At 44.9% G+C, this 27,020-nt stretch overlaps 1 protein-coding gene across 1 annotated transcript in view; it reads left to right on the forward strand.

Annotated features, from left to right (window-relative positions):
* Positions 1-27,020, forward strand: part of agbl1 (AGBL carboxypeptidase 1) — a 191,382-nt gene that overhangs the window by 145,813 nt on the left and 18,549 nt on the right. Inside the window, exon 22 of the mRNA XM_078529973.1 lies at positions 1,689-1,858. Coding sequence (XP_078386099.1) covers positions 1,689-1,858 — 170 coding nt within the window. The remainder of the gene's footprint in view (positions 1-1,688; positions 1,859-27,020) is intronic.

The following is a 27,020-nucleotide window of genomic DNA, read 5'->3' on the forward strand; positions in this document are numbered from 1 at the left end:
TTTATTCAACAACCTGGCAGAAATGATAATGAGAGAGACACTTGATGGATACATAGATGGGATACTGATTGGCGGGCGGTGAGTTTTGAATCTTCGATGTGCTGATGATATTATTCTGCTTGCTAAATGAGTGGAGAAGCTACAGGAGTTGGTGGATCATCTTGATAAAGTTAACCAGAAATACAACCTCCTGATCAATGTCGACAAGATAAAGGTGATGGGGATGGGGGGGGAAGACCTGCAAGATTCTGATTAATGGAGTTCAGCTTGAACAGTTTGATAGCTTCCGCTATCTTGGGTCACTCATCATGGAAGATGCAGAGTCTACCAAAGAGATTCAGGCTAGATTTAACAAGGGTCATGGCATTGTGAACTCACTTAAAAGAGTATGGAATAGCCACAGCATCTTGATTACAACGAAAATTCGTCTTCTGAAAGCCCTTGTGTGGCCAACAACAATGTACGGCTCCAAAAGCTGGACCATCAAGAAGAGTGATGAGACTCAAATAAGAGCATTTGAAATGAAAGGACTCAGAAGGATATTACGTGTATCATGGACGGCCAAGCAGACAAATGGGTGGGTGCCCGAGAAAGTTGGTGTTAAGAGGAACTTGTTTGCAGTGATATCAATGAACGTCACATAATTTGGACTGTTATAAGGACAGGAGGGAAATGTTTGGAAAAAGAGGTAATGCAAGGCAAAATGCTTGGAAAACATGCACAAGGAAGACCCAAGATGGCATGGATGGGTAATATCAGAACGTGGACAGGCAATAAGGGCAGCGGAGAATAGAAATCAGTGGAGAAAGATTGTTAATAGTGCGGCCAACCCCCAGAATAAAGACAGATGAAAGACAAAATAACTGCGAGTACTGGCGGCATCATTGTTATTCTTATTTAAAATATAGGCCATGAGAGTCAGACCTGTGGCGTATAGGCAGAGTGAACATTGAGGAACAGCAAGAGTTCATTGTTGGAGCTCATCAGCTAAACATTTGTGAAATTGGCTGTTCAGCCCTTGTAAATGGAAATAATGATAGTACATGACAGCTCATTTGCACAAAGGCAGCATATTCCCCCTCATGCCATAAATGTTATACTAAAGCCTCTCTGAGTCCCTAAAGCCCCTCAACTCATAAATAGTATGTAAATAATTGAGAATTTAATGAACTCAACTTGACAAAATATAACCTATGGACTTGACTACAAAATGCAGGGTACAGTAGACTTTTCATTTTTATTTTGTAAGTTAAGGAGACCTGCATTTCGCAACATATTGTAATTATTTGTATACTGAAATGTTCATAATTGTGGGATCTTTTTATTATTTTATACTTTATTTTTATTTTAATGATTGTCTATAGCTGTTATGAATTATGATTATTTGTATTTTCATCACAATTTGGCACATGCTGCCATGATGAATTTTCAATAAACCAATTATCTGTCTGCCTGTCTGTCTGTCTGTCTGTCTGTCTATCTGTCTATCAATCAATCAATCAGCAAGTGATGAATGAGAGACATGGCATCCAAACAAATCATGGTTCCATTTCGTCATGTCTTACTGACGAACTAATCCATTGTGGCTCCAACTGCATTGAAGAGAATGTAAAAGCAGCATCAAAAGTGTTAAATTGTGCCATAAATGTACATCACATTAATTGGAACTTTACTTATTTTGCTGACAGGGTCTCCAACTTGGAACCAGGGAGCTGGAAGAAATGGGAGCTAAGTTCTGTGCAGGGCTCCTGAAGCTAAAGAAAGATGAGTGGTTATGTAGCAAACAGTTGATAACCGAAGATGAAGGTCTACTTGATTTGGATAATGAGCTCCAGAATGATAGACACACGTCACACAAGTAAGTGGAGGCTGATTGATCATTAGCTGGATGGCTATGGAGCAAAAGTCCAATTTCAATTAGATAGATAACTGACAGGAGTTTTTCAGTTATTGAGAAACTGAAGAGAAGGACCATGATTCGTAATGCAGGACACCATCAAGTCTGAATAGAGTAGGAGAGAAGATGAAATAAATCAGGAGGCAGAGATAAGCTGTGGTCAAACCAAGGTTTTAGATTGTACAGAAGAGAGACAAGGCATTTCACACTTGTGAGGTCTCAAGAAAGAATGAAATGAAATAGGAGATGGCCCAGGGCCTGAGAGGAACAAAGCCCAGAGGTCTGACAAAACTCAGCCAGCCCTCTCCCCATATTCACAATGGTATCAGTAAGCTGCACTACTTTGGAGTTGGCTCTCTCCCATATACACAATGGTGTCAGTGGCTTGCAGTACATTAGGGCCAGCCCTCTCCAACACACATGATGCAATCTGTAACCTGCAGTATGTTGGAGCCAAACCTCTTCCAAACACGATGCAATCAATAACCCATATCATGCCTGAGCCTACTTATTTCCTTACCTCAGTGTTGTCCAATACATTATCCGCCAATCACATGTGGCTATTTGGGAATTCAGATTCGGCTAATTATATTTTTGGTTTGTATGTTAAAACAGAGTAATAAATGTCACTGTTGGGCTATTGATTTTAATATTTGTACTCAACAGCTGTCACCCTTTTTTTATGTTTGCTGGTAAAATAGTAAGATGAAAGGTAAAGTGTGATTATCTTTTGATTGTTGTGTGTGCGTTACTGCTTTGGCCACTGCTTACTGATTATCTGCTAAAATGGTGTGAAAATGCTAGATTTCAGTTCAATGGAAACACCAACAATATTGTCTATGTGGGGACCTGTCATTATTGTCAGCCCAGCCAATTGGAATAACCACTCTCTAGGCAGCTACAACAGGGCTGTCATGACAAAGGACCAAATAGCAGCCAGTAGTGTTTTAGATGGAGAGTGGAGCAGAGGTCCGGATGGAGAGAAGGAGCTGGGTATGGATGGAGGGCAGTGACAGGTCTGGGTGGAGAGAAGGAGCCAGGTCCAGGTAGAGAGCAAGGACAAGTCTGGATGGAGAGAAGAAGCAGGGTCCGGATGGAAAACAGGAGTCAGACCTGACATTTCTCAATGTACCAGTCAACATGCTGGGCTATCACACTTAGAAAGTCAGAATTAGCTCGGAACTGTTGGACAAAAGCCAAGAAGCTGCACTAAGATGTGCTGCGTCTGATAAATTCATGCCAGAGTTCCAAACTCTGGGGAAATATAGAGACTGCAAAATCTCAGAGTTAATGATAGTCAATAAACACATGATGTACAGTTCGCTGTGTTGAATGCGGCATTTTCTACCAGAGCCTGTGCCTAATCAGTATCACCATAGACACGCCTGTGGCTATTCAGTTGGGCTATTGGACAAGATTGCCACACATGATGCAATCAATAATCAGTGGTATTGGAGCCAGCCTGCTACCACACACAATGGAATTACCATCCTGTGGTTAAGTGGTAGTGATTAGGTTGTTTACAAGAAGGTGCAGTGAGCCGATGGATGCTGTACAGTTAGTTCCTGATGATTATTGCAGAGAATTTTGTTTACAGGGATCCTGATGCTGTCGAGGATGTTGCTGCATTGTTTTACATTGTGTTGTGTTTGTAAACTGTGTGTAGTGACAGAACAGTAGACACACTGATTAATCTCCATTCATCTGAATCAACAGGGCAACTGACATCACAAAGCAATTTAAATAGAACATATCACAGTTAAACAGCCGCACCACAAGCACTGACATTCAGGGAACAGAACTGAGGCATCCTGCCTTTAGCACTTGATGAAGCAAAACAAATGTAATGTAATCAAAAATTTGGAATTGCCTCCTAATTTGAACTCGTTGCTCGTGGCAGTGGTAGGAACAATATTAAGGAAGCAAATAAATTATTATCAGTGTATAGCAGGAGAAACGAACAGTCTTAAGGGAGCTCACGTCTTCTCCAAAGCCTAGACTTTTTAATCAGCATCATTTTAAGCAAAAGCAGAAAATGCTAGAAAATGGCAACAGTTTTGGGAAAAGAAAAGATACAGTTAACATTCCAAGGCAGCATTTTCTGTTTTTAGTTTAGATTGCCAGCATCTGCACAATTTTGCTTTTGGCATTATTTTAAGACGACAATTGGTTGTCCACTGTTGAAGGATAAGGACCATTTTTTGTTGCACATTGGGTATTTAGAGTAATTATTATACTTTCATATTTCATACTGTATGTTAATAAGCTTTGCCTTCTACTTGACAAATATGGTTTATAATAAACTAATAATTTTGTTGTTTATTGAAGAAACCTGGGCATTGGGTGGCCATTCTAAGATTCATAGGTAAAGCACATATTTGTCCGTATAGCTAACTGGAGAAATCATTTAAGTATGTGCTGTGACCCATGGAGTAGTGGAACTAGAGACAGCCAGTGTGCTCCTCCCATCTCAGTCATAACAGGAGCAAGAACTTCTCCTCCTCCACTATTTTATTGACCGTAAGGCACATATCTAACTATGGGCAGTCCAGTTAAGGGACTGCAGGTTAACAGAGCCAGTTTACAATGGTTAAAATAAAGATGAATTGCAAAATGTAATTGCCTGTGATTGGCTGCGCGCCACCATTTTATGTGGGTGGGCCAATTAAGGCCCGCTCAGCGCCACCTGTGCAGGTGGGGGGAGGAGGGAGAGTCAGGGCCAGTGCTTTCTCGTGCATGCGCCCGAAAGAGCGCAGCAATTTCCCTGAGGCACGGAGCTGCCTCAGGGAGATTAAGTTGATAATAAAACTCTTTTATAAATGAAGTAAAACATCATTTAAACATGTCCCCTCGTGTGACAGTATCACATGAGCTTGGACATGTTTGTGAATTTAGCAAAATTTATTTAATTATTTTATAAAACCTTCAGGAAACCTCATCCCACTTGTGGATGAGGTTTCCTGAAAAATGTGAAGGCCGCTTGGGCTCTTCGCCAACCTTAAGGTTGGACGGGCAGTGCTGTTAATAAGGTCAATTACTTTTTAATGGCCTTAATAGGCCGTCGACAGTTCGGCAGGTGCGCAATTGACTCCGGCGTGCGCCCGCCGAACGAAATATTGAAATGACGTGCAACGCCTGACGTCATCTTGCTTCATTTTACGTGTCGGCGTGTTGGGCCCACCCCTGCACGCTGACGGCAATATTCTGCCCCATCATTACCTTTTCTTGTAAAATGCTGACTTTTCCAGGACCAGCAGCAGCCAGAGTCCTTGCATTAACCCTTTAAGGGACAGTGTCTTTGAAAAATCACAAATTCTTCTAGAATGTTCTTAGTCCTTGAAGATAAACCATTTTCAGTGTTTGAATTGTTTATGACACCCCTGACACGTTCCCCCTGCCACCCTAACCTACCCGAAAACAGCCTCCAATTTCCAATTACATTGTTTTGGGGACCGTTCGCTTGTCTCCCTGGCAGAGTTCAGCTCCCATCCCAATTCCCGCTCCCACTCGTCGGCGCTGTCATCATTCATACTTTGGCTGGTGGATAGATCTGAAGCATGTGACTAGGCATCAATTCCCCCTTGAGTTAAAAATCAAAGCCGTACGCTTGACAGAGATGTGTGAAGGTAGAGCAAATACTCACCTTTGTTGTTTTGAATGATTATGTTACATGACAACACTTGTTTAAGAGCACTTTGTGAATCAAGGAAATTTTCCAATGTGCTCTCAGAGGGGACTCTCTCTCACTGAGAGCAAATACCAGATATTCTGGCACTTGCTGCTTGTACATTTTGGGTTTTTTAAGATATTCGATGTGCACTCTCAGGGGTGCCACTCCTGCCCAAAGTCAGAAAATTACCATTAATGTATTAAAATAGAAAGCCTTATCAATCGATGGGCTGACAGCGTGATTTACAATGTGTGGACCCAGGAGAAGTTTTGCTCGACATCTATTCTTTCCTGTGCTGAAAGTCTAGAGTCTTTCCAGAAAGAAAATCCATTCAAAACTCGATGTCCTGCACATCTCGCTACAGCTCTGCAAACTCAGTGGGGTATGTGCTGTAGCGATTGAGTGCAGGGGTCACATGTTGGAGCAGTCATCGGGCTGGATGACCCTATAAATCATGGCGGTTTTATTTTTTTGCCCTTAGCAAGAGTTTTCTTTTTCTCCTCTTTCAATACTTTCATAAAAAGGGAAGAAAAATCACAGATGGTGAGAGTAACACAATTTTAAAGGAATTTATGAAATGTAACAGGTTTTCAAAAGCCTTACAAAATCTGGTAAACCTACTCCTTTATTTGAATCTGTGACAATAATCAAATCTATTAAGGCAATACAAAAGGATGTCTATGCACTAAACATAGAAAAGGGCAGTAAGTTACTAGAGAAGGAATTAATTGGCCTAGGTTTAATCTAAAAGATGCATGCAGTCCAACATTATGCATCATGATGCAAAGCTTGTTGGCATCTCTGTCTTCCCGGCTCCTACTTTCTCTCTGCCCATATTTTTTTTTGTCTGTCGCTCAGTCTTTGGCCTTCGACTAGGCCTCACCCATTTTTGAGTTGAGTCTCATTTGCTTAGTGCCAGGGGGTTGCGGGCACAGAACGAATGCTCACAGGCAGCATGCTCTTTAGGGGGAGGGGGGTGGTGGGGGGGGTGGTGGGGGTGGGGTGGAATGTTCCTCTGCAGAGGCAGTCATTGCCATCGGGGTGGGGTTGGTCCTCTCTGTAGGCCATGGATCAGCCATTTAAGAAGGCCCCCACTGCCAGGACCCCACTGGGAGACCGCCAAGGTTTACCTGCCAGTCTCCCCATGTGGCGGTGAAATGTTGGCAGGGATGGAAAGTGGCTGTTTTGGGCACTTAATTGGTTTATTTAGCTGCTGAATTCCCACGCCTGAGAATATCCAGTGTCAGTGGGAAGACTTCGGTCTCCCCTCCTGATACTATCTGCCACCATTTTACGAAGTCTCCCACCTCCCAGTTCATCGCAAGAGGACTGATAAAATCCAGCATCTTCTACCCGACAACCTGTCATGCATCTTGAATTATGTTAAGTTACACTCCTTTCTGGCTTATTTTTCTGCGTGTTAAATAAACTGATACAAATGGAGTGCCGCAATATGATGGTGTGTTGAAGCCAAGGGTTTTGTTGGCAAAATCGGCAAAATATCCCTTTGCCCATTTGCACTCTTTTCTACCTGAAATTGCTGACTTTTGGCTGGGGAATGGTCAGTGATGCACTAACAGGTCCCCGGTGACTGTCCCAAATGGCTGCTCCTTATGTGTAAGTCCCACAAAGTGAATGACATCAGTCTATTTGACTGCGCACGATAATACACCTGTAGCCACGTAACTCTCATTTAACACACACCAAGCTACAGGTGAAGCAGGTTACTCAAAAGAGATTGTCACAACGCCATTATTTCATTCTGACATCAAGGGTGGAATCTTCCAGTCCCACCAGCAGTGGGAAGTTTAGTGGGTGGGGGAGCTTGATTTGGCGGGAGGTCAAAAATCAGTTTCCGAACGGTGGGATGAAATTTAGTAATTAAGTTCTCAGGGTGTTAAAGGCTGGTCAAGCTTCTGAATGGACAATGTTGGGAAGCCCTTTCGCATGCATTAGTGTGTCATGCATGCTCATTAAAAGGCTACCTCACCAGAATTAAGTTCCTCCTCCAAATTAAGCTCCCTGCCAGTGAGAAATTAGAACGTTCACTTTTGGGGCTGTGTATAAGTGGCGCACACCCAGTGAGCTGGTCTTCTTCCACGAGTTTGAGGTGAATAGACGTTGCTTTGCTCTTCTTGTGGACTGCTCACAAATCTTCACTCATATCGGCTGCCGATAGGACAAACTGTGTGAAAGCTGGACACAGGAGACAGGCTAAGAGTAGAATCGGGGTGGGGTGGACAATGGCTGGACAGGGGAGGCAGGCGAAGGGTGGAAGAGGGTGTAGGGTGAAAGGGTGGAGCGAAGGCTGGACAGGGGAGGAAGGTGAAGGATGAGACTGTCCGGAGTAGGGAGGGAGGCAACGAGGGAATGTGAAGGTGCAGCGATATGGGATGGGGAGAAGGGCCTTTCTTGTTGGGCTTGGGGGTCTGGTGGCTGGGTGGGGGAATAGGCTTTTCAGCCAAGGATGGTGGGAGAGAGATGGACCTAGAGGGCGGGATTGGTGCTGTCCACTGTGGGGTCCTGGGGTTAAACTGAGGGTACTGGGTAGCGGAGGGGACAGACACAGTGAGAGGTGAGAATGGGATGGATCGGGTGCAGGTTCAGGGTGATAGTCGGGTAGTTGAAGGTTTCATGTGGGGGTGGTCACGGAAACAGACAAAACAGATGGCTCAGATAACGCGAGGAGTAAGGGGCAGGGTAGGCATGGGGACGGTAATGCGTATAGGCTCAGAGGGAAGGGAAAGCATGTGAAGGTGTTTGATAATAGGTGCAAGGGTAATGAGGGGAGGTTCAAGGTTGACAGAGGGGAGAGGAATGTTTATATTAGGCGGTTCAAGAGTATTGGGGGGGAAGTTGGTGGGTAACAGGGGGAAGGTAGAAGGTGGTGGAGCGAGTCTCATAGGTAGCACACCATTTTTCAATTCTCAATAATGCAACGCAGTCGATGGAAAACTGCGATACTTCAAAGTGGAAGGAATGTCTTTTTGGTTGGGTGGAGTTCAAGGTCTGGGGACACTCGAATATTCATGAGGCAGCCTTCACCTGCATGTTAGCTCAAAATGACAAATCACCAAGGAAGGCCATTAATGATTGGATGTGCCCACCACAGCTTTCTCCAGATATGTAGGGCAACCTCAGGTTTCCTACTGTTAAGCAGACAGAGTGGAGCTTCACTCTCTCAACCCTGGAACTACATCTATCATGTTCCTTGCCACTCACATAACAGGGTTAACTCCCTTGAATACCTGTGGCATCCACCACACCTCACCTCAGGGCAACAACAGCAGGAGATGCTATGACCTCACTGAACACTTTTCAGAGGTCAGAAGATGATGAGTTGCAAGTAATGGATTGCATGATGGGTTGCCTGGCTACACACTCACAAATGGTAGCCAGTGCTTAATCATGGACATGTGGGATTATTGAGTAATCACTATGGTGATAATGTGAGAGAAGTGAATTTATAGGAGTTCATTATCGGACTCTGATGGGGACCCACATTCTACACCCTGAAATGCCCAAAACCACTGAAGCGAGTAGCAGCAAAATGGAATCCAGGATTCTACCAAACTGTGCTAGTCAACATATATTTACAAGTGCCAAAACTGGTACAATGGTTACACCCGTGCCACCTGTGTGCTTTCAAAACTTCTTAATCTCCCTTTGCCTACTGCTACGTCTAGGTGTAGCCCCGACATCTGCAGCCGAGGTGGAGGTAGCCTGCTGACTGCTGTGCCTTGTTGTCTGTGATGGCCTGGGGCTTAGAGGGCCTTGGCCTGCTAAGGGTCTCCTGCTCCAGTGCAGGTGCACGCTCCTTGGCCAGACCTGCTGGAGGCGATGGGGTCACTGGCAGAGGAGAGATGGAGTGGCAGGGCACTCTTGGAATGTTCTGGGGTGCTTAGCTGGCGCTTCTCCTCCCTGTCGGTGCCCAATGGCACCTCCCTGACCCCTTGAGGAAAAGGGGCACCTGGAGGAAAGTTGAGGTGCTCTGTCCACCTCTTGCCTAGTGACTACTACACTTCACCCATGGCTAGAGTGGTGGAGTGCAGGCCAGAGTGTATACCCGGCAGCCACTGAACATCCTGCTGGACATGGAGCTCCATGGTGGCTGCCACGCTTCCCAGAGAGCCAAGCACTCGCTTGCCGGACACACAACTTCAGGCAGAACGTGGATGGACTCCTCCAGCCTTCGGTCCAGTCAGCACCTGGCCTCTGGTATCTCTGCCTGATGTCCACCTGCCTGTCTCTGTATCAGAATCAGTATCAGCTCCCTTATGTCCGACTCCAGAGACTCACCATCTGCATGGGGCTGAGCAGGGTCTTGGTCTCCAGCAGACCTCCGAGGGTCAGAGACCTTGGCTCCGCCAGCTGTGGACCCGTGTCAGTGATGATCTCACCAGGTTGAGACCCTGAGCCTAGTCTAGAACGTGGACCCACTGAAGTGACTGTATCTGCACTAGTGCAGGGTGCAGGTGAACGCTGTGATGGTGCACCCTCTGAAGCTTCTGAGGAATCCTCCTCAGAGGTGGGGTTAGGGAGGGTTCTGTGGCTGGTCTCCCTTGTGGGCCTCCCGCTTTCCTTGCTGGTGCCTGGAATGGGGAAAAGATTTAGTGAATGCTTAAACGGGCTCCTTAATTAAACCAATGTGTTACTTTGTGGAGGCAGCTGACAGACGCAGACTGGAGGCATCCTCGCTGGCTTCCTGGGGGAATCCTATCTCGCTTTCAGCACAGGCACTATCCGCTTCCTCCATGGTTACCTCAGCAACCTGCTCCTCATGCAGAGGGTGAGGACCCCTAATGTCTGGAATGCCATCTCGGGCCTTGGACTGCTCCCTCTCATTGTGGGTGTTCTCGTCCTGCAGACAGACAGGAGGGTTGATGGTCATCCCAATGGTTGCATGAGCAGTTCAGGAGAAGGCATTCATACAGCAGCTGCTCAGCCCTCCTCAGTAAATGATTAATAAGCGGGATGTCCTGCAACTGAGAGAAGATCGAGACCAGGATGTAGTTGGCACACATTCAGTGCACATGTCCCATCTGCTGCTGAGCGCTGCAACCCAAACTCCTGTGTGACATCCCTGTGCCCTCGCACACTTACACTGTCTGATGACCTTATGGGTGTCAGTTTGCAGTGAACAGACTGTGCCAGTTACCCTGGCAGATCATTCATCCTCTCCCTGCACTGATGGGCATTTCTTTGGCGGGCCTGATGGGTGCTCACCTCCACTGTGACCTCCATCCAGGCCGCTGTGGTCAGGCGGAAAGGCCTCCTGATGCCATCCCTAGGAAACGGCACCTCCCTACTTTCCTGGAGGTCCTGGAGGAGAATTTCCAGGGGGCTTTGCTGAATTGTGAGACCACACTTTGTCTGCTTTGTGACATTCTCATTGATAGAGTCTTGAAGGACAGCCACAGACCGAAGCTCCTGGCCTACAGTGAATGGTTGACCGGGTGCCCTTTAAATATGGCGCCTGGATCTTTGGCCCCATGAAGTACTGACGGGGACAACAACTTCCTGCCCGCCTCCGCCGCGTGATTGGTCGAGCTCCTTGCAGACGCATAGGTAATGAGCTGAACAGTGCAAGATCGTGTTATCAGCCATCCTGACCCTCTCCCCCAGCAGGAATCTCTCCCATTTCTGCCCCCACCACCGAACTTAGACTCCCGGACGGAAGATTCCGGCCCGAGTATCAGAATGTTTGGAAACTTGAATTTTTTTTCGAGGTTAGCAGTTGCTCACAGCTCCATTTTGTTCAGGGCATTTGATCTGACTCAGTCAAGAAGAAGAAATTTCAGTCATTCTGCTGCTTTTTATTGTATGGTAAGCGCTTTGATACTGTAATTTATTTCTTGCTTATTCTTTACCAATAGAGTTTTGGAATTATACTGCCTGCTATTTCTATTGTGCAGGTAATCCCAGCTGTGCCATCTATTACCTCATTGATCACCTGTGGTGACAGCAGATAAATGATATCAAAGCCATTTGCATGCAGTGAGCTGCAGAGGAATAGGACCCGGGTTCATTAATCAGCTGCAGGCTGTTTGAGGTGTGATCAATTTACGGAGCAGTGATTGATTTATCCGACACCTCGGCGAGTCGTGGTAATGCCAACATCTGTCTACACTCTTGTCTTAAAGGCACAGTATTTCTTTCTGTTTGCTCACGAAAGACTTGGGGCAGAATTTTTAGCTGGGCATGCGGGCGCGTGCCTGACCAGCTGGAGCGTGAAATAGCGCGTGATGGCGCCGAGGGAGCATCCCGACATCATTCCGCGCTCATGCGATACTCTGGTTGGCAGGCACGCGCGAAAGTCACAAGCGGGCCCGCTGACAATGAAGAGGGCAATTAAGCCCATTAAAGTTCCAGTTGACTCCAGTTTTTGTGGTCTGTTCAACCTTACAGCTGGCGGGTGGGCAAATCTGCCAGGCGGACTTTGCATTTTTGATGAAACCTCATCCAAGAGAGGAATGAGGTTTCCGTTATTCATTTAAAAAAAATAATGTTTGGACAGAGTTTTCATCATCGATATGTTCAGGTGACTGATTCTGATGGCATGGACATTCTTTTCTGGATTTTTAAGTCTTTATTCATTGCTTTTAAAACCTGCAGCTCCCTGAGGCAGCCCTCTGCCTGCAGGGAGCTTTCATCCCCCGATACCCTGCGTCCATGTGCCCGCCCTCCTCCCACCCCCACCCCGGCAGCACTGAGCATTTAACCGTGCCTTTCAGGCTGGCTGTTAATTGGCCAGCCAGCGTGAAATCGCGGCTGGGGGCCGATCACGGTGGGTGGTCCGTTCCCAGGCCTGCCAATCGCACGCACCCGCGGAACTAAAAATCCTGCCCTTGATCTTATAGGCACCAACCCATCGCCAGTCAGGGTTTCAGGGTTACCTTTGTAGCTTCATTACAAAACTTCTTGTCAATTCCTGATCAGGGACAGGGTTTGTAAGGATATGACTTTATTCTCTGTAATATCATCAGTAATTTGGGGTTTGGCTCCAACATTTGCGAGATGCAGTTGTGGCACCAGCACACGTCAGACACAGCTGGTGATACCAGCAATGAGATTACCAGAAGCAGAGCACTCTGTTTCACTGATCGATTGGAGTGAAATGCACTCCTGCAGCCTTTTGAAATTATCCCCTTTCCAACAATCGGGGCTATCACTTTATGTGGCAGGACGCTTATACTTAATGCATCAAGGCATTTCCTAACTCTATCAGGACAAGACAGCTGCTGTTATCCATCTTGCGGAAGCTTATTTTGTCATTTCACTTTTTGCCTGTCCTCCTGCAGAAAACCCCTGTGCCTGTGTCCTGGTCTGAGCAGACGATCGCAAACTGGTTTCACACCGTTGTGAAACTAATTGCGCCATATTGTCTGCTCGTGCCACCGAACATGCCCAACGCCGGTGGGCCTGGAAAATCCCGGCCTCCGTCTCTTTGTTCTGCGTACCTATCCACATGTTCTGGACACCTAACCTCACTTTCCTGAGCTCCTGTCAGTGTATTGCCGATGGCTACAGCTGTCCAGAACTTCTGACCTGGATTTTAGCCCAAGGCGCATTTTGTTTGGGAGTAGCTGTTTAGAGTTTGGGAAATGCTGGAAGAGTCGGCTTCCAGAATGTTCTGCAAACTTCAAACTGCAGAGCTCCTGTAACTATTTTTCTGTTGGGCTCCCATCTGCTGTGCTGGAGACCGGTTGGTCGGGAAGCCTGCAAGACAAGGCCGCAGCTGAGGAGAGCAGATACGTCGAGTGAGACGGTCCCAATCTTGGGGGTGGAGGGTGGGGATTCTGGGGACACAGAGCTCTGATGCTATTTGAGGGGAGCAGATGGTATTTGAGAGAGGAGGGGAGCAGACAGATCACACAGTGGGTGTTACAGAGTAGCCTGTTGGGCCTGGAGGAAGTACTGCTTCCTCTGGACCACAAGCTGTGCTGTAAAGTCATTCGCCTCACAGAATCAACCCTTCTCACCTCCTCTCACCTGTCAGCTTTCTCAGGCCTGGGAAACCGAATTAAAAATAGAATGTCTGTTAAAATAAGTCAGGCAGCCTCATTGTAATATTTATATAACCAGCCACCCTCCAGGAGTAGATTGGCTAACCGCACTTTGATCTGCATCTGTTTAAAACCAGCAGTGGGCGAGTTTGAGGCAAGTGTGGTTCCTGTTTCAGATTTTTTGGATTTTGGGCCCTCGCCTGATGTCAACCGACCCATTTTTGAAATTCAGATCAGCCGCTGCCCCCATTGAATACGTGACACGATGACCTCGGGGTGAATTTTAGTTCCAGGATCCTGATCTTGACGCCAGGCTGAATTCCTGGTTGGGAACCCATCATAACAGCGGCAGGAGCCTGGAGGAGATTTTCAAGGAGGGGCCCTTCCGATTATGAGACTGCCTTCTGGAGCCCCGTCCATCTAAGGACAGCAGGTGGGCTCCGCAGCCGGGAGGGCCGATGGGGGAACTCTGGGAACCAGCAGCCCCACCAGGAGAGGTAGGCACTACTGCTCTAGGTGGGAAACTAAGAGGGCAACTCTAGATGGAGGGGCCCTCTGAAGACTTACAAATGGTACAAAATACACTTTGGCCACAGCTGCCAGGCCATCATTGTGGAGGGAAAGTCCCTACCCATGGCCCTGGCAGTGGGTGTCATAGCTCAGTGGACCCATGCTGCTTTGCAGGATGTGCCTTTGGCCTCCCTTGTCCTGCCACCTGAACGGCTGCCACTATTCCATCTATGGACTCCAACCACATTGGGAGGCAAACCCACCTCCAAACCTGCCATGTCCTTGGGATGAAAATTCAGTCCCAAATTTTCCCAAACCGCTGTATTTCCCATATTACAGGAGCAATTCATGGCAGCCATGTAGCCATTTGGCCATTAGTTTACAGCATTTTCTTGCCCTGTTAGTACCTCCTCAATGTCGCTAATTGCATTCTCCAGGATACTGGTGCATGCAAACTGTGTTGACAGGGGCACCAGATGTTGTCAAGGCCGTTCATCCATACCTACGACAGGTGAGGAATGAATATTGGAATGCTGCTCCCAAGATTCAAGAAGAGTTTGGATTGTAAGATAGTGGGGCCAATTCTCACACTGAGGCCGGGATTTTCCGGACCAGGTGTGACGGGAATCTCCGGAGATTCGACGGCCCAGCCAAACGCCCATTGACTTTTGGCGGAACCGGTGGTGGGCGGGGTTGGAAAATCCCCCCCTCAGATTTAAACCTGTTGTTAGTGATTAAACCTGATGGCAGCTCAACCAAATAAATGTTCAGACGCAAATCGTATTCGATCCTCGGGCATAAGGTGATTTGCATAACTATTCACAGGCTCAGATTGGGTAGATTTTGACTTTCTGCGATTGTGTAGAACAGATGACAGCAGATTTGTGGCCTGTTTTACAACCTTTCTGATTTATTATTTCAATGAAGTCCATTCACTATCACCTGTTTTCACACTGTCACTGAAAGTAAAATCTACCCCCTGTGGGCCTAGAAAGGACACACACGGCACAAGAGGCAATAATTGCAAATCGAAAGGAATGTGATAATTAAAGGACAGTGTCACAACGAGCAGAATAAATTCAGAAGACCTTTGGAGGGCCGCAGATAGGAACTTTCTACTCATTTAGCAGTTCAGCACTCACCAAACTCTATGCATGTGGAAATAAATATGGACATTGGATCAGCTGAGGAGGTAGCTCTTTGTTTGAGATCCATAGATCCAGTACTGACAAACATTTCAGTATTATTCTGATTGGCTATGAACAATGATAATTGCCAGCCAATCCCATTTGATGTTTACACTGCAGCAACTGCCTCCCGTACCCATCCAAAGTCAAAATCTCTCAATTGAACAGTTTGCGATGTTACTCTGAAAAGGACTATGGGGAGGATTTTCCCCTCGTCTGGCGGGCACAGTGGGCGGGCCCGGGAGTGGTCGACTGACCACTGCCCGCGATTGGGCTCCGGCCGTGAATTCACGTTGGCTGGCCATTTAACGGCCAGCCAGCATGAAAGGCAAGCTAAGAACCTCAGCGTTGCTGAGGTGGGGGCGGGAGGAGCGTGAACACTGAAGTGTGGACATGTGCAGGGGAACGCGCACTGACAGCTCCTTGAAGGCCCACAGCCACCTCAGGGAGCTGAACGATTTTAAAAAGAAAAGTAAACTTTTTATATATAAGATAAACATATCCCCACATGTGACTCAGTCACATGAAGAGGGACATGTAAAAAAAAGGATGTTAAAATTTTTAAATTGTTTTTTTGGTAAGTGTTGGAAACCACATCCCGCCCGTGGATGAGGTTTCGTTAAAAATGCAAAGGCCGCCCGGCCTCTTCACCTGCCTGCCTACCAAATGGTTGAGCGAAATGGGCAGCGAAAAATGCAACTTAATTAATTATTTAAGGGCCATAATAGGCTTCTTAATTGTCGGCAGGCGTGCTGCCCCCTCTCGCGCACGCCCGCAGACTGAAAGATCGTGAGTACGCGCGATGACATTGGGACACTTGCCCGACATCATTACGCACTATTTCACTCGCGTTCAGGTCGGGCGCGAAAAATACGAAAAATTCTGCCCTGTGAGCATGTTCTATTGCCAGCACAAATCTCCCAAAAATTATTATTTTATAGATTTATATACTTTTTTCAATGAATTTGTGTATGTAAGTTGGATCAAATGTGAATCTTATTGCTTCATCTAATTTTCAAAGACTGGAATGGTGTCAGTCCCAGTTCAACTTTGGTACGTACGTGTAATTCTCAATGACACCGCAGAATAAATATGAGGCCTGCAGAGTGCAAGAATTATTGGAATCCTGTGTCTGGAATTTGCACTGGGTTCTTCAGCTGGCAATGTGTAAAATGACTGTGAAATGATATAAAAGGCTAAAACAAAGTGTGATACCATGCAAGCTTTTTTTAGGGAGCATTCCCCAGCCCACACCCGTGCTCCCAGGAATTTATAATACAAGCCTTCCAAGGAAGTGACTCCCCAGAGAGTTTATGATGTGAGACTTCTCGGGGAGATGATGACTTGAACTCCAAGCGAGTTTATAATGTGACTCCCCTGGAGCTTATGATACGAATCCTCAGGGTGTTTCCGATACGAGTCATGTGGGAGGGTTTAGTGTTACTTTTACCTTTGGTAGAGATTAGAAGATCAATAGAGATAGTTTTATTGATCTACTTAAATGTAAATGTTACTGCCAATTATAGGCAATACACTAAAACATAAATGTCACTACCAATTACAAGCAATGCTTAACATACACGGGTAGAAACAGTACAATCTCAATATTCAAAAATACAAAAGCAAAATATTGCCGATGCTGGAAATATCCATCTAGGGCAAAACATTGTTCAATCTTCCTCCTGTCAGAGACACTGTCATCACCCTGAGAGCTCTGCCTGCCTGCGGTGCTTGGCTTTCCTTTAAGTGGATTTTTCTGTATGTCTTACAGAATATCCAACCCGCACGACAAACCCCACCCCACGCCCCGCCTGCCAAAGCTTGCTACAGTCCTGTATCGTCGCCGTCGCACCCCCCCCCCCAAAACATTCCAGGGAGATGTATGTCCTAATCCATATCTTATCTCAGACATACCACATGTTAGTATATGGAACTAGAATGACCTGTACTACCTGACCGAGGTCTTCCAAAGATGTTTAACTTATTGAAGTTACATAGAGCAGAACTTGAAACTGATAATACACTAAGCCCCCCTTTTTTACCCTGAAGGCTGATAATTTTGCATTCTTAATCGTAACCACTTGCCATGATCCTTTGCTGTCCTAACTGAAGTTAATTTCCCAAAGCATGCTTAATAAAGGTACTGAATTCCTTCTTCACAATCCCTCCCTTAGATGGAGTTGTGCTCTAGTACTGACTACCAATTACAACCTTCTTTTTCCTGCTCATACCTTTGTCTCATTTTAATTTGGTTAACGTCCATGGTTTTTTCTATCATGATCGACTTCTGTAGCTCTGAGGGGTCGTTTTTTTTTAACAAAGATTCATCACCGTCGTTATTAAAGTCATGATAGGCTGTAAGATTACTACAGGCATATGTAGAGTAAAGGGTTAACATCAGGAGCACCTGATACTGATGTAACTATGATGAAATGTCACATGATTAAGTAACTGAGATCTGGTGGGAAGCAGAAGTACCACCTCATGTAGAGCATTGAGAGACAAGAATGGTTTTTGCAAATAACGGTCTATAGTAGCATTCTTAAGGTAACAGGTGTTACGATCGGTCCCCAGGCGAGGTCCCCCAATTTGCCAACTTCCTGAACGGGACACCAATTTTGTTATGCTCCTGGATGAGGAGGATTGAGCTGGCTCCCCTTCTTTATTCAACCCTCCTAGTTGGTCACAACAAGGTTAATTTAAAAGGGATCCCTTACCCTCCATGCATACCTTTTCTCAGTCCAAATGTATTTATCTTTTAGAAGGAACCAATTTAACCAGGCTTTCTTGAGTCAAAGATGAGTAAATTTATTAGTTACTAAAACCCGAGAAAAATAATAAAAATGCAAAACACATTTGCACAGATCAGAAATGAGAAGTTAAGAGACCAAATAAAAGCTTTTAAAATATACAAATCAGTCTTTGGCTTGTCCATGAGGCGTAGATTGTGGTACATTGCGGCCATTAAGTTGGATGATTCCAGTCGAGCTGACTGGCAGTTTTGCGGTTGGTTTGGAGACATTTGGTTTTGCAGGGTAGCTGAAGAGGTTGTCCTATTTCCTTTTTGATTGTGACTTCTGTTGGGCCTTGCCTCTAGCCACATAGAGAAAGAGAAACAGAGAGACATTGCCTGGAACTGCAAGGGTGACTAGTTGGTCTTCTTGTGCTGTCACTCTCACAGCGCACACTGCACTGCTCTGCATTTAGCTTTTTAACCTGTGTATTGTATGGAGGGGGGAAAAGCCATCTTGCATCTATCTCAGAACTATTTACAAATTCTGAGATATAAATCAACAGGAGCTGGATTTTTGGGTGACTGCTGAGACGTGCAAATCAATATTTTCTTCTCTGTAACCATAGGAGATTACAGTTCAGTCTTTTGCATCTTTCCTATCTCCCTTTTAAGTGTCTCTGCTTGATGAAGGCCATGACACCTTTTCAGGGGTGACATTTCATGTTCCCTCAGGACAGGACTGTCAGTATAATCCACATAGGAATTTTCCAGAAAGTAGTCACTTTATATTATCCGCCATCTTTTGCACGGTGTCCTTGCTTTCATCTCTTTAAAAATATACAAGTCTTCCTTAGAAAGTTCAATATGATATAAGTAATTCATAGCTGTAATTGGCTTTTGATGACACACAAACCTGAAAGAAATCCCACCAAGACCCCAAACCCAAGGTGAAACAATGTAAGGTATACTCTTGGCCAAGGACCCTGTCCTCTATTGTAAACCATCCCCCAACATGTGTGATTGTCAATGGTAGTATTCCCCTTTTAATGCCAGCATTAAGGTTTATTATAGGCAAGTGTATCTTTCAATTTTACACTGCAGAAGTGGTCCAAAATAATTGTTTCCTTTACTACTTCCCAGTTTTAATCTCCTGTGGCCTCTCATGGGTTTATCTAAGGTGTCATCTTGTTAACATCACACATCTTTCTTGAGCCTTTTGCTCTTTTAGTCTAGGTTTTATTTGGTTAATATTATACAAGATGATACAGGCAAATAAAATCATAATCATATAAGGGCTGCAGCTCAGAAGGAGGCCATTTGGCCCATCGAGTCTGCATTGGCTCTCTGCAAGAGTAACTCAGCTGGTCATACTATCCCCTCCGGTCCCCGTAAACTGGGGCATTTTAAAAATCTTCAGGTGTTTACCCAATTCCCTTTTGAAAGGGATACATTACACAGAAAGCCTCATAGTGTGCCATTGTGTCATAATTGAAAGAAATATCGGACATAAAAGATTCTCCATCTCTCCTTTTAGCCGTCTTGTGGATAATTCATGCTATTATTTCTCCCTGGCCCTGTATTATTCCTGTTTCATTGTTAACTCAAATACGAACAATTTTCGGGCATGCATGTTATCTCATCAAAATATCTGGTCTTTGCTCAATTCCTGGTTCTGATGTTTCAGATTGTGACGAGACGATCAAAGGCGTGTTTCTTAATGGTTTAGAAAACGCAAGGACACAGATATCTTGAAAAGAAAGCTATCAATTAGTTGCTCTTAACAACACTTTCCAACTTTCATTAGAATGTACATTAATACCAGCTTGATATCTGTGAATTATGCCCAGGTGATACATGTTACTCATGAGTGCCCTCACACATTTTTCCTTAACCCCTTTGAATTGATTTCAATTCACCCATTAGCACCTGAGAAAATGATTTACAAAGATTTCCATGTAGTGGTGTAGTTTTCTATCATATCTCCGGTCACTTCCTCTCAAGGAGTTTTATGCATCCAAGTAATTCGCATTTCATCTCAATCACAAGCCCTGGAGGAACTTTCCTCCTTCAGGTACTATGCCCTAAGAGGGTGTTTGTGACCATGGACTTCCATTGGATTGGTCCATGATTATGCTTGGAAAAGTACTGCAGTAGTTTGCTGTTGCCTTTACCACCTGCTGTCAGGCATATTGGAAGGATTTACAGGCTGATAATCATCCAGTTTTGGCCAGGTTATGAACACACTTTCCTTGACCACCAAGTCCTGGAGTGGGATTTGAACCTAGAGCTTCTGGCCCAGAGGTAGGGATGCTACCACTGCACCAGAAGACCTTCAATGGAAGAACTTTACCTGTCCAATAATATAGTATCATTTCTTTAAACATAGACTAGACATTCCCAAGTTATTGATACACTTTTGCTTATTTTACTCAATCTCTTCCTGGACCTTTATATTTCCCAAAATAACTTGCTATGTTGTGTTGGAGTCCATTTTACCATTTCAAAATTATCCTAAATCCCAAGAGCTGCAATGTTGGACCGACAGGACCTGTCAATGTTCAATTTTATTTCCCCACAAAAACCTTTCCTTCTTGATACACAGGATTGGACAGTAAAACTTAGACTAAGCTTTTTTTTGAATAAAAGTAAAAATGTGATTATTCCCTTGCAGTTCAGACCAATTTTCCCTTCTTCAGTGCTTGAACAGCAACAATTTATTTTATCAATTCCAGGACCCAATGATTCCCAAGTCTGGTGAGTTTATATTAGAGACAGAAATGCTTGTAATTATTTTTGGAGATAACTCCCATATCCTCCCCGCTGCCTCACAAACACTCTGTCTCGAAAGGTTGCAAAAGCCACTGCATGAGTTAAAGCCAAACCTTTTAGAGGCAAATTCTTTGTCCAAATTGAAACCAGGCTGTAACATTTGATATCTTACGTAGGATACAGCACAGAAAGAGGCCATTCGGCCCAACAGTGCATGTTTATGCTCCACTTCAATCTCCTTCCACTATTCCTCATCCAAATCTATCATTATAACACTGTTCATTTCTCCCTCAAATGTTTGTCTAGCTTCCCCTTAATGTCATCTATACCATTCACTTTGACCACTCCTTGTGGTAGCGAGTTCCACATTCTCACCACTCTTTGGGTAAGGAAGTTTCTTCTGAATTCCCTGTTGGATTTCTTGGCGACTATCTTATGGTGATGGCCTCTAGTTATGCTCTTCCCCACAAGTGGAAACTGTATCCACTCTATCAAAACCTTTCATAATTTTAAAGACCTTTATTAGGTCACCCCCTCAGCCTTCTTTATTCAAGAGAAAAGAGACCTAGCCTGTCAATTCTTTCCTAATATGCTTCTCGGGTGTCATCCCCGTAAGTCTTCTCTGCACTACCCAGTGCCTCTATATCCTTTGTACAATGTGGCAACTAGAACTGTACAGCATTACTCTAAGTGTGGTCTAACTAATTTTTGATACAGGTTTAGCGTTACTTCCTACTTTTCAATTCTATCCCTCAGTATAAAATCTAGTGCTTAGTGTGCTTTTATTTATGGCTGTGCTAACCTGTGGTGCAACTTTAATCTGCTGATGTCTGCAAGTAACATCTTAAATTCCAAACACTACTAGATCTCTGCTTGGAGCAACACTTCTCCAGCAAAGGCTTCTTTGTAACACTATCAATGTTGTGGTCTCCAAAACAATGGTCTCCTGTTTAAAGAGAAGAAAAACAGGGAATCTATTGTGACTGTCCTCGAGAACCCAAGGGATTCATTTGCCGATGCATGATTTCCTTCTGTGAGGGAATATCTACTCAAATTAAAACACATAAAACTTAATAATGCACAATGTATGTTTACATTCAGCAATGTAAAAGTTGCTTCATGCAGATTGAAGCCATTAATCTGGTTTTAGAATAGGGGGAAAGGATCAGCTACTGGTGGAATGATTTCACTTCTCAGATTTGAAAAGAAGACAGATAGACCCAGGGCATCAGCAATACAAAATCTGAAATAAAAAGAGAAAATACTGGAAAAATACTCAGCAGGTCAGGGAGCATCTCCACAGAGGGACACAGAGTTAACGTCTCAGGATGATAATTTTTAAGTAAGAAGAGCGTAAGTGAAGGAGAAGAGGAGAGAACAAAAGGAAAGGTCTGTGATTGGGTCGAAAGCAGGAGAGATTAAATGACAGCAGATGCTAGTAATGGTTCCGCTGATGGCATTTACAGCTCCACTAGATACATCTTGGATTTCTTTTCTTGCCCAGTTACCATCATGCCCCACCCCACCCCCAGTCCTTTCAATCTCACACCATTTTGTCAGTTAATCACTTCTGTACACAGCTCCCCACATGAAGATTTCCTATCATTTCCCAAATAGTTTACAGTAGGGACCTAGTCTCCTCTATGGAGTTAATGATAGGCCCCTTTCCAGTTTCCTAAGTGGCCAATAGGAGCAGCTTCTTTCCCTATGAAGCAGAGGAGATTGTAAGTGTTTTCCACCAGTCTTTATGGGGGGATGTGGCATCATTCCTCATATGATGTTTATAGTAAGAAATCTCCTGTTTCTCAGTGGCCTAATGGTATATTCCTCTGCCCCTGACTATGAAGTTTATGGTGAGCAAACACATCCACCCATGGAGTTTCTGATAAGCTTCCCCTCCTTGAATGTTGGGTTGCCACAGAATTTATAGCGGGAGCCTGTTCTGATGTCCCAGTTATGTTTTTGACGGGACTCTCTCTGCTCATGGACTTTCCACCCTGCATTTCCTATTCCTACAAAGATTACAGTACAGCCCCTTCCTCTTCCCACTGAGGTTAAAGAATGAGCTCCTCCATTTCCATTAAATCTATGGTAGGAGCCCCTCCACCCCCATGCTTTCCGTTGGAAGACCTTCATTCCTCTCCTCATGGGAATGTTGATGGAACACTGCCCCAGGTTGTGGTTTATAGCAGAATCTTCACTGAAGGAGTTTAACAGAGGATTCTCCTTTCACCCTTTCCAACTCCCATGTTCACAATGACAGGCCTCTAGCCCAAAGAAATTACAGTCAGTGCCTCCATCTCTGCCTCAAATCTAGGGGAAGACAGTGGTGTAGTGGTAATATCACCGGATTAATAATCCCGAGGCCCAGGTCATTGCTCTGGGGACATGGGTTCAAATTCAATTCATAAAATCTGGAATTGAAAGCTAGGTGACGATGAAACTATAATCGAGCATCATAAAAACCCCCATCTGGTTTGCTCGTGTCCTTTAGGGAAGAAAGTCTGCTGACCTTACCCAGTTTGTGCACTACATGTGACTCCAGACTTGCAGCAATATGATTGAATCTTAACCGCCCTCTGAAATGGCCTAGCAAGTCACTTAGTTCAAAAGCAACACTCACATCCTGAAACAATTAAAAAAAACCCTTCCATTTGTGCAGTTTAAGTTAGGAACTTTGTATTACCCTTCTTCTAAACTTTGCCCCAATATACAGTTGGAGCAAAAACAGCTACAGATATAACATAAGACACAAAAATCCACTAACGGAATTCTACTAAGAGGGATTTGTTTCGTACAAATCATTCTTGCTGCCAAATTAAATCCAAGTGAACCCACTGTGGTGATACACAAACCCTAAATATCTCCACAACAAACAAGTTTGGTAAGACCCTGCGATTACTGTGCTGGACAGAGAATCAGCAACCACTTTATTTAACAATTTCATATGACTTCTGAAAAAGAAAAGGGCTAATAAAGGTTTTGTTACAGTTGCACATATAATGTTTGACAAATTGTATTAAGGATCTCTCAGCAACATTAATGAGGTGAAGCAAATGTAGTTGGCTGTGTAGAAAACACAATCTATAAGGGTTGCTGGTATCAATGGCTCTTTGAGATAAGTGAAGCAGCACCTTTAACTCAATTCTATTGCTTTTTTTATTCGTTCATGAGACAGGCAATAAATGCTGGCCCAGCCAGTGACACTCATCCTTAATTGACCTCCCTCCATCCTGTTTGCTTGACCATTTCAGAGGGCATTTAGGAACCAACAACATTGCTGTGGGTCTGGAGTCACATGTAGGCCAGGCCAGGTAAAGACAGCAGTTTTCCTTCCCTAAAGGAATTAATGAACCAGATGGGTTTTTACAACATCAACAATGGTTTCATGGTCATCATTAAATTTTTAATTCCAGATTTTAAAAAAAAATTCAAATTTCACCATCTGCCGTGGTGGGATACAAACCTGGGTCCCCAGAGCATTACCCTGGGTACCTGGAGTTCTAGTCCAGTGACAATACCACTGTGTCACTGCCTCCCTTATTCCTCAATGGGGTTATTCCAAGGGACTCTACAGGGGTAACAATAGGTCCTCCCTGGCCAGTGGAAACTGTGTAGCCGGGCAGTTAAAATTCCCAAGTTACTTTCCCTGGAGTCAGTAAGTTCTGGTTTTCATCTCCTCTGAGAGCAGCTGGGATAAGCTGCCCAAAGCCACAGGGGTCCCTTTTAACAAATATACGTTGTCTGCCAATGACAACATCAAGAGCTGACAGCAATTTTTACTCTGAGTGGGAAATCAAAGTACATTTCCCTCCAGGCCAATCTATCTGGCAAAGGTGATCAGGTCCAGGGAAAGCCCAAAAAGGTAAGCTTTCAAAACATGTGTTTTACTTTCCTTGTGAGATTAGGAAAAGCAGGGGTGCCTATAAGGAAAGCTTAGGCCTCTCCTGCCATTAACCCGATGCCCTCTCAGTCAATCAGCCTGGCAGCTGATCCCATTACCTACCCGCTGACGCTGGATGGCCTCCTGCTGTGCTACTTTCTGCTGCTTCCCAGTGACTTCCTGGCAGGAACAGGTGGGAAGTCGGCTGGAAGGTTAAATGGGAGTCAAAATATCCAGGGCTGCATTTCTGGAGCACTGGATGAGTCTCTCATTTATACTTGCTGCTTGGCCACTGACAACTTAGAGTTAAATTCAGGGAAAAGTCCTCAAATTCATTCTGAATTACAGCCTGCAGCCACTGATTAAATCTTATTTAACACAGTGAAAAGCGTGAGTCAAAGAGGCCTTTTGGCCCATCCCACTGAAGCTTATAGCCTCCCCCACCCCCACCCCCACCATCACAGTCTTTAACTATCTCTTGAATTATTCCAGACTTGCTCCTCCACTACCCTATCCAGAACCTATTCCAGCTATTAATCATTCTTTCTGTTAAGTGTTATCTGATATCAATCCTGAACTTGCCTTTTACCGCCAACTCCAGCATGATGCCACCACCAAACACATCTTCCCTTCACCACCCCCCCCCCCCCCCCCACCCCCCCTCCCCCGGCGGCATTCCGTAGGGATCGTTCCCTCCGGGACACCCTGGTCCACTCCTCCATCACCCCCTACTCCTCAACCCCCCACCTATGGCACCTCCCCATGCCCACGCAGAAGATGCAACACCTGCCCCTTCACTTCCTCTCTCCTCACCGTCCAAGGGCCCAAACACTCCTTTCAAGTGAAGCAGCATTTCACTTGCATTTCCCCCAACTTAGTCTACTGCATTCGTTGCTCCCAATGCGGTCTCCTCTACATTGGAGAGACCAAACGCAGACTGGGCGACCGCTTTGCAGAACACCTTCGGTCTGTCCGCAAGAATGACCCAGACCTCCCTGTTGCTTGCCATTTTAACACTCCACCCTGCTCTCATACCCACATGTCCGTCCTTGGCTTGCTGCATTGTTCCAGTGAAGCTCAACGCAAACTGGAGGAACAGCACCTCATCTTCCGACTAGGCACTTTACAACCTTCTGGACTGAATATTGAGTTCAACAACTTTAGATCTTGAACTCCCTCCTCCATCCCCACCCCCTTTTCTGTTTCTTCCCCCTCCCTTTTGTTTTTTCCAATAATTTATATAGATTTTTCTTTTCCCACCTATTTCCATTATTTTTAAATCTATACCTTTTATGCCCTTTTAGTTTTATTTCACCCCACCCCCACTAGAGCTATCTGTACCTTGCTTGGCCTGCTATCCACCTGCTATCCATTCTTAATTAGCACATTCGTTTAGATAATATCACCACCTTCAACACCTCTTTGTTCTTTTGTCTGTGACAGCTTTTGATTATCTGCTCCTATCACTGCTTGCTTGTCCCTACAACCACCCGCCCCCCCAACTTCTACCCCCACCACCCCCCCACCTTAAACCAGCTTATATTTCACCCCTCTCCTATTTTTACGTAGTTCTGTTGAAGGGTCATGAGGACTCGAAACGTCAACTTTGTTCTTCTCCGCCGATGCTGCCAGACCTGCTGAGTCTTTCCAGGTATTTCTGTTTTTGTTTTGCCTTTTACCAGTTTGTATTTATATACCTTTGCCCTGAAGTCATAGTTCAACTTGAAATAGTGTTCAGGGTTATCTCTTCAATTCCATTTAGTATCTGGTATACCTCTATAAGGTTCTCTCTCAATCATCAGCTTCCAAGACTGAAGAGTCCAAATATTTTTTTTACCATATTCTCATAACTCTATCTTCAGACACCAAGGTGTTAGCCTCCTTACAGCTTCCTGGATACGGATATACCCATTGGACTTTGCATGGATGTGTGTGAATTGTCATTTGCGATTTTCATACTTGGGATGTCAATAAACATGTCAACCACTGAATTTACACTAAACTGTAACTGACAACTGGGATGAACTCGCACATCCCAAAAGCAACATCTCAGATGGATGAACAGAAAGGGGAGCTCAGAAGAGCCGGCCTGAGGCCAGAGGCTGTTTCTAATTACAGTTGGGCCCTCACTTTCAGGATTAGCCTATCAGTGCCCTGATTGTAATTGGAACCTTCAGCACTTGGATGAGCTACCAGCCCAGAGAGCACCCTGGCTGGCAGGTCATGTACAGCTTCATCTTGAACATTGTTTGAGCAGGAAGGTAGGAACCCATGTGAATTATTAAAATTGTTGTTTAAAAATATTATTGTCTTAACAGGTTGGCTTACATTTGTTTACTGTAGCGCTTTATCACAACTCTGAGA

Source organism: Cetorhinus maximus, chromosome 26 (assembly GCF_964194155.1).
Source record: "Cetorhinus maximus chromosome 26, sCetMax3.hap1.1, whole genome shotgun sequence".
Taxonomy (NCBI): domain Eukaryota; kingdom Metazoa; phylum Chordata; class Chondrichthyes; order Lamniformes; family Cetorhinidae; genus Cetorhinus; species Cetorhinus maximus.